General features: G+C 46.1%; 1 protein-coding gene across 1 annotated transcript in view; it reads left to right on the top strand.

Moving 5' to 3' along the window:
- The first annotated feature begins 544 nt into the window (after positions 1-544).
- LOC146175595 (arginase, hepatic-like) overlaps positions 545-12,237 on the top strand; it is a 39,251-nt gene continuing 27,558 nt past the window's right edge. The window contains exons 1-2 of the mRNA XM_084581992.1: positions 545-1,614; positions 5,751-5,823. Of these exons, the coding sequence (XP_084438118.1) occupies positions 1,459-1,614; positions 5,751-5,823 (229 nt within the window). The 5' untranslated portion in view covers positions 545-1,458. The remainder of the gene's footprint in view (positions 1,615-5,750; positions 5,824-12,237) is intronic.

Raw genomic sequence — 12,237 nt, forward strand, 5'->3', positions numbered from 1 at the left:
GGCTCAACTTGTACTGGTATGAATTCAAAGCTATCAAATTTTTTTTTTATTTTTTTTTTTTTGTCCTGCCTGTTTTACCTTTGTAGCCTTATGTGACATGTTGTCCGGCACACTTTGACTTGGCCTTTAAAAACTAACGTTAGTTGCATGGAGATACGCGAGGCAAGTTCAGTGGCGAACTCGTGTGGGAGAGGAGGGTGGAAGAGGATACAGTATGAGGGCTCGCACGTGATACCCATCCATCCAAGCCATTGAAAAGATAGAGGCGATCCGCGAAAGTTTAAAAGCCTGCCTGCCTCGCGCTATTATCGGATCGCCGCTGACGCAGCATCGACCCAGATTGAAAAGAAGGCGCGCCATCCCGCACTGGTCGCATCTTTTCGCGATACGGAGATAACGCCGTGGAACGTAATCTGCCTTTGTCTTTTCATATCTCCTTGCTCTTTCCCTTTCACCTCGTTGGGCATTGCTGCCATGCCCGCCATCTTGTCTCTCCCCCTCCGCTAGCCTAGATAGAGCCTAATATCGAAGGCACTGTTCATTCTACGAACGGGAGAGAAGGGGATCTTTATGGAGGGTACGTCGACGGAACCTCGACTTTTTATGACGCACCACGACCGCTGCTCGCAGTAAAACAGACCCTTTGAGAACGCTGTTCAGAAAGTGGAGAAAAACAGACGGCGTCTACCTTACGTGTAAATGACTGCATGTGCGCAAGTGTTCTTTCACGTCAGGACTGAAGAGAGAAGCCAACGAATCTCAAAACGGCTGCATCGTATCACGGTTTAGTATAGTCTACGCGTCGAATGACATCGATAGGTGGTCCACCAGATCTCCCAACCAGTGTCATCCAAGATTATCCCTTTGTATGAAGATCGAGCCAAGAGCCCCCCACAGTCACACCAGTGGACTTGCTGATTGCCACGGTTTGTCGACTGTGGTTCTAGAGGAAAGAAAGAACTCGTTCTGCTCAACCAGGTATCGCAAACTCGCCAGACTGTGGTGGCACGGTGTCGGGCGTGAGTCGACAACGGGTCGATACAGCTGGCCGTCGAGCTCTTTCACGTCTCTGGAGCTGTGGAAGGGTGCACGTGATCGTAACTTCCACGAGGGAACAAGACGAGTACTTCACCACAGTGGATGGATAGTGACGTCATCAACTGTGTTGAAAGGCTTAGTCGAGCGTTGTTGACTATAATTTAACTGTGCAACGTCCGAGATTGAGGATTCGGAGCAACCAATTTGCCGTTTGGTGTACCGTGATCGTGCATTGAGTTTATGTAGGTATTCAACCTCGAGAGGACGTGTGAATTGAAAATTTTATAGCGGAAGTCTGTCGCAAGCGTTAGGGGATCTGTGGCTAGCAGAATCGGATCCCTAAGCTGACAAAAAACACTATACTTGGTGTCAGAGATAAGTAAAATTTAAAGGTAGCGGGTGGTAACGGGAAAAGTGACAATGGGGCAAGTCAGCTCGCGGAGAATAATGAAGGAGGTGGCACGTAGTGTCCAGGCTGCAAGAATGAACCATGGCCGACCACCGTCTGCGGCAGCCTATTCGACGAGCGCTCAGAGGGAGATTGGAGTCCTGGGCGTCCCTCTTCACCACGGTCAGGTAAGGCGGATGAGTATGAATCCATCTTGCGGCGACGATATGGCATTGCTTGGCACGGTGACTCGATAGACGATGGTTGTCTGCCAGCAGATGTGTGGTGATCTCTATGTCTTCCTGGCTGGTATACTTACTGCATCAACTGGGGCGAAATAACACGCTGGAGCAGTTGAATAGTTTCTCGATTAAAGCATGATTTAAATGCCTTCACAAAATGTTTTCAATCTTTTAGTACTTTCATTGCGATCAAGCTCATTTATCGCAGTTATTCTCGATGCAAATTGCACGTGTTAATTTATTTTACGTAATAGAAGAGCTTTGATATTTTCGCTTCCATTCCTTGAAAAGCTGGTAGTCACCGCACGGCAGACCCCCTTGTGGGTAACCACCATTCCGTTGTCATGAAAACGACGACAGCATTTCATATGTTGGTACGGGCCGCTGCTCTTCGCGGAAGAAAATTGGCTGGAACGGGGAATAAAAGGCGCCGCAACGGCACGAGAAGGCAAGCCGGCCAAAATAGGTCAACTTAAGCGATCGATGCTTCCAAGGCTAGTTCGGTTTCACATGGGAAAAGCCGTACCTTACGCGGTCGTTTGCTGTTCTGTGTACGCTCTCAAGCGTTTATCTCAAAAATCAGGCTCGGCTGCAATGGGAATATTTTACAGTAGCATAGCTCTTACGTAGGTGCAGGCGCTTTCAAGGAAAAACTTTCTGGAACTAAATAAGGGATCCGGATGAAGGCTGTCTTGTTGAGTTTAACCTTTTCACTTTGTCCTGTTCTGTGTATGGCCTCGGAAGTGGTGTGCGTATTTTTAAGACCGTAAATGTAAATTCGAGTGGAGTCAGCGAAACGTAAAAGCTAGTAACGAGTTTTTGTTTTATTTGTCTGTGTGTGTGCGTGCTTGCATGGAATATGTTTATTCTTTACATCGGCGCATTCTAGCTTGCGGCGCATCAAAATATGGACCTCAGGCCTAGCATGAGGATGTTCAATCCTCTATTTCATTTCTAATTTGTAACAAGGAGAATGAAAAAGCAAACTGAATCGCTGAGGTGTCTGCTGTTTCTAGGTTAGAAAGTATCTCCCCTAGAAGGTGTATATTGGGAGTAAAATGATTTCAGTCGGAGTTTTCTACGCTCCACGTAGAAGAGAGAGTGAAATCGCATTTCGTCGTTATGCAAGAATACCCCGGCTTGTCATCTTTAAAATTTACTGCGAGGATTTTGCCTTATCGAGTAAAACCTTACTTTATCAGATCTTTGCAACCCTAATAGATTTCTTTAGAAATCTGGTTGAACCAGATTGAGGTAGAAATCAAGTTTCACGCAAAAATGTGCGATTTCGGCCACGTAGGCTTGCAGTGCACGATTAAAGGTGACGCTGCAAGAAATATAGTGGCTGTCTTGGGCTCGCTTCAGAAAAGTGTTTGTGTTTTTCGCAAACATAATATTAACCATCAACCCTGCTCATGCCATGCGGTGCGTGCCATGGCCTCCGCCATCGGGTCTTGATGACCTGTGGCCGGAAAGAGTATTACACCAGGCTTCATCGGGAATCATCGTGCCGACAAACCGTTGTTGTTGTTGTTCGCCTCTTGAAAAACCGTTGTTGTTGTTGTTATTGTGCCCTCAGATAATGGCACATACCCACGAGGGGGATTGGCCGCACGTGAAACCAGTAGTAAGGGAGTTATGCTGTTAGATAAGAGAATTAAAAAAAACTAATACATATAAATATGCAATACTACAGAAAAAGGCCCTACTGATCAGAAAACAAAAAGGAATAATTTCAACTCAATAAGAAGCAGCGGAATCTGTACACCTAGCAAGGAATTCGACCAGAGGCATTAACAAATTGGTTACCGCTGAGCGTACTGTCCCGCTGCTGAAACCCAGCTCAGTAGCGCCAAACGAAAGTAAATTTGGAACAGTCAAGGATATAGAAAAATGTTTGCAAGAAATTCCAAGGGAACGTTTTCGGAGGGAGGCGAAACGGCGACAGGTCCGGAAAAATTGTTCCAACGTCTCAGGTTCATTGCAGTATGAACACATGGCTGAAGGAGCACAACACGATATATGAAGATAAAAGTTAAGGGGAGGAATCCTACACCTGCAATTTGTCAAACACACCTCGCACTGTCAGGAAAGGCACTGTCCAGGATTCCATTTATACCTCAAATGCCGTAAGTCGTCAAAAGGTAAAGAGGCCGAATTTGAGGATTTCATCCGAAGAAATTGTTTGAATCGCGGCGCCACCCATAAATAAAAATCTATGAAATCAATGACAGGATAGGTCCATTCAAATAAGCGGATGCAAGACAATCCGTGGATTCATTCATTGAAATTCTACAATGGCCAGGAATCCACACAAGTCTAATTTCGCGGATATGAGACAGCGCGAGGTCATAAAACTGGCGACGCAAAGAAGGTGCAGTCGAAGAAGTCAAGGCAGTACAAATTGAAAGAGCGTCCGTCACTACAATAACGTTGCGGTGATCTAAACAAACTCTCCGAATAGCTAAAACAATAGCTAAAAATTTCGCAATAAATATGGGGGTATAATCGGGAAGGCGGAGTGAAAAAGCCCAATCAAGTTGACGAGAAAAAATCCCAACACCCGCTTTTTCCTCGCGCTGTGTAGCATCAGCGGCAATTACAACATATGAATGGAAATGTTGCAGATGGTCATTCAAAACATAAACCAAGGTAGGCACTAGCAAAGAGTTGGCATGATTGGGATAAATGTCATCATGGACTAAATTAACTGGAAGTGGATGAGAACTGGCTTGTGAAAGAGAGCACACATCTACTGACAACGGAGTTAATAGCGACTGCACATATACAACCTGCGGCCTTTGACAGCGAGACCAATGCGTACGAAATAATAAATTAGGTGAGGTAATGAAAATTGTTTGCGAACGCGATAGGCAAGAATAATATAAGTTTAGAATGGACTGTACCGTAAGTTGCTGAAAACGGGTATCCAAAGGAAGTACCCGAGCCTCAGAGTACAATACCTTTAATGCTACAAAACTCGGAAGGCCCCGGAAAAGCCGCAATGCTCGCCGTTCAATCAAGATAAGTGGTCGAAGTTTGTAAGCCGCGCAGCCTGTAAGCAAGACGCGGCCGAATTCGAGAATAGGGTGCACATAAAGTTTATAGATCATAACAAGGGGAGCTCTTCTTATTCCATATCTCCTGTCGCTGATGCGACGTAGTAGACCCAAGGGGTGACATTTTCTCAGCGCTCCGCTACGACGACCCTGATAGCTTGAGTCGCTTTGGGTCGTTATAAATCATAAAGCAAACACAATTGTATTTGCTGCGGCAAACGAGCCGAAAAGCCCGAAAAGCGCCACAGATTGTTGAATACCCTTTTTTTTTCCCAGGAACTAGAGTTCAGAAATATCGCCCTATATTTACTTCCGAATTTCAGAAAAAAAAAAAAAAAAAAAACGAAAATGAGTTAACTTCGCGACAACTCTTGGTACTGAAGCCGAAACTACAGAACCAGGACACGCCACCTCTTTATGCAGCGGAATGCAGTCGCAAGTTGCATTCCCCGATGCGGCAAAAAAAACCTGCCCTACAGTGTAGTGTTACCATCGCTGCCTGGCGTATTTCTTTAGCTGCACAGCGCCCAGCTTGCTTTTGTTTCTGTAATAACAGTATGTGATACATCGTTGCACAAAGAAAATCAGTGCGTACACGTGGTTATAAAGGGGTGGCAAAATAAATCATATATTGGATTTTGTTTTTCGTGCAAGATTTTTCAAATGTTAGAAAATTAAGCTCTGAACTAGGAGGAATGGAAGCTCATAAGTAGTTTTGCGCTCTGCGTTCATCTCATACTCTGTGTCACCTTAGTGACCAGAGGACAATAGAAATCAAGCTAAAGTTTAGGTTTTAGCGTCACGCTCTGTATACGTATAAACCTGCAACGTTACAGGCAAAACTTAATCTCTCTGTCGTAACAATTTAAAAAAAAAAAAGCACGAATTTTTGTTCTGTTTTCTGCTGTCAGCTGTATATCCGCGGAATTGAAAATGGTTGCTTGCACATTCATGCCTGTATGTCAAAGCTAATTCGGTTGAAAATTTTCCTTTTGATTTCTTTTCATATGATGTCGCCGACAGCGAAAGTTGGGTGTTGAGGATGCGCCGAAGCTGCTGCGCGAGGCAGGGCTGCTGGATCAAATCAGGGGCCTCGGTAAGTCGTGCTATAATGAACCAGAATAGTGAACAAGTATTATAGTACATTATAGTCGTGCGACGCAAACGACACACGTGCTCACGCACACATTTATGCAAATTCCACCTGCACGACGCAAAGTAGTGAGCATAGCGCAGAAAGCTTGCAGTGTTTACATAAAGCCTCGTGCAGAGCGATGGCTACGCCGCTGGTGGCGGAGTTGAAAGTAAATCCGGGAGCGGAGCCGGCCACTTCGTCTGCTAGCCGTGTGTTCCCATCCCGTGTTATGAATTCGTTTTTCCGCGGCATTTGCATCCTTGCATAAACAGTATCCGCTGCCAGTGCACTGTTACACAAACTGTGACACAAAAAATGCGCTGGAGATTGTATTTACTAGTCTTAGCTCGGCAAGCAATACGACCTAGGACGTATTGTTCGAGTTCGCTTCGCGTTAACAAGCCGCTTGGCGATCATTCCTGTCGTATACAATATCGGTGCATCATCGTAGATTTTCTGACGATCGCTACCATTCGCGTTTTGCTGCAGAAAACAAAATATGTTTGTTACTGCATAAACCGTTAATAATTCATTTACTTAGTGTAGTGCTGCACATTTTTGTGGCGCTTAATTTTTGAAGTCATTAATAGGTCCTGTGTGCAAAGTAAGAACGAATATGATGAGCGTCAGATACAAGATTTATTGAATTAAACATGGTGCTCCAAGCGCATGGTATACATACATGCATTTAATGGACAGTGTTTGTTTAGAGCCGCATCTCTAAATATTTTGTCCTTTTACCTAAGCGCATGCATAAGCTTTGCGAAGCGATAATTGTAAGTGCTCGCTTTATCTCGTTTAACCTATTTCCGTCTATACACTATGAAAGGTGTCATCGCCATGACCAAATCCACCGTTACGGCTGTGCCCGTGGGGGACGATTTAAACATCGAGGCTTTTATTTAAGCGTCACCTATTAGGATCATAACGCGATCGCGTTGTCGGACCCCGTTCGCATCGCGAGTTCACATTTATTCAGTTTGAATCAGCGAGCCTCAGCGACCTATGAGCGTCTGTCTGTCTGTCTCGCAACACGAAAGTCCTGGGTTCCACTCAAAGCTGACCCAGTTTTCATTTCTGCTCACTTACCTTCCTTTAGTCGAGGAACTTCCTTGAGAAATTTAGCTTTAATCTGAACATTTCAAACTGGTCCTGGATTTCCCATCGAGATTTTTCGTTCACGGCCAACGACAACGACGCCGAATTTTCTGCGACACGGGACACTTAGCGACATCGCATTAAAGTCTTGTGAATTCGTCCGATGAAGCAGTACGCCTAATAAGAAAATGGTGTTAGCACGATATAACGGCGGGTGACGCAGAATGTCTCATTATATTGCATCAAGGCGCGTCTCCATGAGCCCATATTAATGAGCTTGCAAAGCAAAGGCAGGGCAAATGAAAAAGAAAAAAAAAAAAAACAGCGATTATTTTGTTGGCGTAATTGATCAGTCGATGCCACATAGATGCATAAATTGATAGATAGATGGATTTATTGAAAGGAAAGGCAGAGAGGTTGGCCGGAAAATTTCAAATCTGGTCTGCTACTCTGCACTGGGGAAAGGGAAGGAGAGAAGAAAGAAGATCATAATGAGTGACGATGTGGGAGAAGGCATATAAAATATATATACAGGCACAGTAGCTTGCTTTACAAGCGCAAATCAAGTCCGCCAGCGCACAAAAAATGGAAAAGAGCACGCACTGCCTGGACACCCTTCCCTTTGTCCTGCCAGGCGCCCAGCAGCTGTTCCTCCGACAGAGGCCTCTTGTCCAAACGCTTCAAAGAAGCGGCTAGCACACTTCTTTCGCACGCATACACTGGGCACACCAATAATATATTGTCTACAGTCTCTGGGATGCCACAAGTTGAACATTCCGGTGAGTCCACCTGTCCAAATAAATGTAAGTACTTGCGCGTGAGAGCCACGTTTAAACGAAGTCTATGTAGCAAGCATGCCTGATGACGCGGAATATCACGCGGAACATAAAATTTCAATGTTCGATCGAGCCTTCTTAGACGAATGTGTCGGGAGTCTGGCTGGGCCCAGTAGGCTGCTGTGGCATTCTTCATACAGTTCGTAAGAAGGCACGTCGTATCCGCTCTTGAAAAAGGCACAACTATTTGGGGGCCATTGCTGAGTGCGATTTTGGTTTCAACATCGGTTTGTTCATTCCCATGGAGCCCGCAGTGGGCAGGGATTCATTGAAATTCTTGCCACTCGCGCTGTTTTATTTCATTATCCATTGAAACATTATCCTGCGGCCTTGCAGCTGGGCAGATGTGAGGAGCTCCATAATGTTTAGTGCCAGGGACTGACAGGCAGTGTGGCGTAAGAAGTTTTCCAAAATTTGCAATGCAGTCTTTGAGCTCGTGAATATACAACCTTTTTGAGGTGGTTCCCACATATGTAGCGAATAGATTCGCGAATGGCTACAAGTTCAGCAATGGTTGATGTAGAAGTATGTCCCAAACGGAAATGTAGAGTCGTTGTTTTGAGCTGGTATGACCACAGCTGCAGCGGATGTCTGTGCTGACACAGATCCATTGGTAATATGCGTTTATGTTTATCTTGGTCGAAACATAAACGCATAAAGCAGGGTTCAAAAATGCAGCTGGTCATCGTAGGAGGCACTTGGCGCGAGTACGCATTAGTTTCTCCCAGGTGGCTACAGCATCATCGTTTTCGCTTCTACACAAAGGCCGACATTAGCTTTATACTTCAGGTCGCCGTAGAAACAATCGACATGGGATGAAAAAAAAAAAAAATCACCGCTGGGAACATCGGCAATCCTCACAGCGACGCATGAGCAGCCGCGATTCGTATCCCAGAAAAACTTTTGAAAACGACCGCTAGGCGGCTTTTACACAAAGCAACTGCCGTGGTCGTTCTCATTTGCATCGTTATTGCGCGTCGTTTTTATGTGAACCGCCGCGTAGCGCAAACCATAAGTTTAACGCTTTCACATCCTTCATCCTTTCGCTTTATTCGTTTCACTGTATTAGCAGGTTGCAGCATTACTTTCTTTACGGTTAGGTTGGGGGCGCATGAATTGATTGATTTATTGATTAAAACTTTATTTTCCACCGATTTAGGAGGCCCCCTGCTCCCCGCTCCTGGCACGCAGGCCTGAGGAACGGGGGCTGGAACCTCCGCGACTAAGAACTGGCGAATATACATTGGCTATTTGCGGCCTCAGCCGCCAGGCGGACGGCTTTTTGCTGGTCAGAGGGGACATCGCTTCGCAGCAGGGTTACCCAGGCTTCTCTACTTTTAATGTTGTCCCTAGCGCCCGGAAAATTAGGGAAATTAGGATCCCCCTCGCTTCGCAGGCTTTATATTTCTCATTTTTTCTCTCATCTGTCTGGGTGCGAAACAAAGACAAGGTTTGGGAAATTTCCGGCTTGTAATCGCCGCCAGGCTATGGCCTTTTTATTATTTAAGCTATAGATCCGATGGTTTGCATCAGACGATCTATGCGTGACGCATGTTTTCGCGCATGCTCGGTGTTGGTTTGCCAAGCCATAAGCAGCGCGAGGAAAAAAACACGGCAAGGCGAACACTTTCGGAGCTTCTTTATCACATTTTACGCGGTGCTTTACCCTCCCAAGGTACTACGCTTAACTGCCGACAAGTGAAAGCCACAAGGCCAATCGGTTGGTTTACTGAGGACACCTCTTTCACAACGATAGCTCGTAAGGGGCACGTTTCCCGGTTCTGCGGCGTCGGTGTAACGCGAAGGAGCACGAGCCGCAAAAAAGAGGGAGAGTGAAGAAATTGCACTACACCAGGCAGATTGGTCAGCATGCACTGGCGTCAAACATGACGTCACTGAAACGCGCTACGTTGAGCCGTCGTAACTTAGTGACTTTTCACGCCCACCCTATTAGCGACGAAGACGATAATGAACAAAATAAATTATCTGCGTCAGGCAGCTGCCGCTGAATCTCCGATTTCGTAGGAATATAATATAAACATTTATTTATGAAAATGGTTTTGGGGTCAGTGACGTTTTTGGTCGGATTCTTAGTCTGGGACTCCGTAATAGTAATTCCGTCCACTTACCTTGCAGAGGTTTTTAGCAGAACGGACGCATACTAACATAGACGTGACTTAATTACCGCGGACCCTCATTCACAGACGCAGTGGCCGCGATTTCCCTCACCCCTGTCAATCCGCCTGCGTAGAAGGTGTCAGGCAAACTGGCATACATCTACGTTAGTACGTCTTCGCTTTGCTAAAAGCCTTTTGCCCTCCTCTCGCGGCGTGGCTTCGGCCTCTAGACAATGTGAGACAGTTGCCGCACCTTCTATTTCTCTGCAACCTGTTCAATCCTCTGCTTACTGTTGCGACTGTATCTGCGGCGATTCACCTTCGTTTACATGATACAGATCAAGAAGAAAGGTAGATATAGAGCACCGACTCCGCCGCAATATAGCAGACCTGCTGATATCTGCTGGCCAGCTGACAACGTTGCTGTGCTATATCTACCTCATTGATCTTATATATAACCTCCTCGATCTACCTCCGCGGCTTATCATCCCCCTCTCGATACTTTTAACGCGAAAGCTTTAAGGTCACGGTACATTTTACAGAAAATATAGCGTCGGCGTCGTGAACAAAAATTGCTGTGGTTTAGCTCCGGTTAAACCTAGTGTGTCGCGAAAGCTTTTACGCACGGTTACACGTATTAAAGCTCTTTATTGTCGCAGCTTGTTTATCTTCTGTTTGTCGCTCATTTAGCTAAGACGTAAACAACGATCACCCTAGATCTGGGCTTCTCGTTGTTGACCACGCCGACGGGTCTTCCCGTAGTCGCCGTTGGTGTGGATGGGAGCGCCACCACTGGAGCGAACGGCGCTAGTGTCGACCTAGGGTAGCATGCAGTGCAAACAGCTCGTAGCTTTTGTCCGCGCGCACCTCGGCCTTTACTGGCCCCCTTTGTTCAACTTGGCCCCTGCGCACCCCTATCTCGAACGAAACTATAGTCCATCTCACAAGCTATTTGTAGCGCGCTGCGAAAGGCAGTGGCACCTAGGCCCAGTCAGGATGATGCGCACTATTATAGGTACTCTCGAGCCCCGAATTGGTGGGGGCGACAATAGAAGCACAATTATCTATTGAAGTGCGGCGGAACGACCAGCACGCAAGAGCACAATTATAGTGCGCATGATCCTGGATGGGGCAGGACCAACACTCTCTAAACAACTCAAATTCTCTAGAGAGTGTTGGCAGGACCGGACCAACAGCGTGCCTCACATAGTAGTGACGTGTGAACGCGTGATACGCGGTCCGCGGACGGATGGTCTATGGTCTGTCGTGTGAATCGGCTTTCCTTTGACGCTTTTAGCGTTCTCCGTTCGATGTCTCAGTGCGGAAGTACCCCAGAGGATCACAGGCCGCTATCGCGTTACACCCGCAAGGCGAGGCTTAGTGTCCTCCTAATTCTGGAGCTAAGGCTCTATACTCCATGTACGACCGAATTTCGTCTGGCTCCAACTCACTGATCTTGAAACCAGGTCAAGGGAAAACCAGGTATGCCACCAAGACTAACAATGCGTTCCATGTTTGAATATGTCACATGATCTTGACCATTGACATTTGACCTTGACCTTCAGATGACCTCTAGCGTGTACCTGTCGTAAGACGTCAGACAGACGTACTACGGAGGTTGATCGCGTGACACGATGCATATATAAAAACTCGGATGTATGCGAGGAATATAACCAGCCCTTATACATAGCATTCATTGATTACGAAAAAGCATTTGACTCAGTTGAAACCTCGGCGGTGATGCAGGCATTGCGAAATCAGGGGGTAGACGAGCCGTACGTGAAAGTGCTGGAAGATATATATAGTGGCTGCACAGCAACCATAGTTCTGCATAAAGAAAGTAACAAAATTCCCATAAAGAAAGGTGTTAGGCAAGGAGACACAATCTCCCCAGTACTATTCACAGCTTGTTTACAGGAAGTATTCAGAGACTTGGAATGGGAGCAGTTAGGGATAAGGGTAGATGGAGAATACCTCAGTAATCTGCGATTTGCTGATGACATTGCCTTGCTAAGCAACTCAGGGGATGAACTGCAAATAATGATTGATGACCTAGACAGGAAAAGTAGAAAGGTAGGCTTGAAAATCAATATGCAGAAGACTAAGGTAATGTTCAACAGCCTCGGGAAGGAACAGCAGTTTACATTAGGTAGCGAAATACTGGAGGTAGTAGGCGAATATGTATACTTAGGATAGGTAGTAACCGCAGATCCGGACCACGAAAATGAAATAACAAGAAGAATACGATTGGGAGCGCATTTGGCAAGCACTCGCAGATTATGACTAGCAGCTTACCGGTATCGCTCAAGAGGAAAGTATACAAC

This window comes from Amblyomma maculatum, chromosome 10, assembly GCF_055883805.1.
Source record: "Amblyomma maculatum isolate TAMU_Amacu chromosome 10, ASM5588380v1, whole genome shotgun sequence".
Classification (NCBI taxonomy): Eukaryota; Metazoa; Arthropoda; class Arachnida; order Ixodida; family Ixodidae; genus Amblyomma; species Amblyomma maculatum.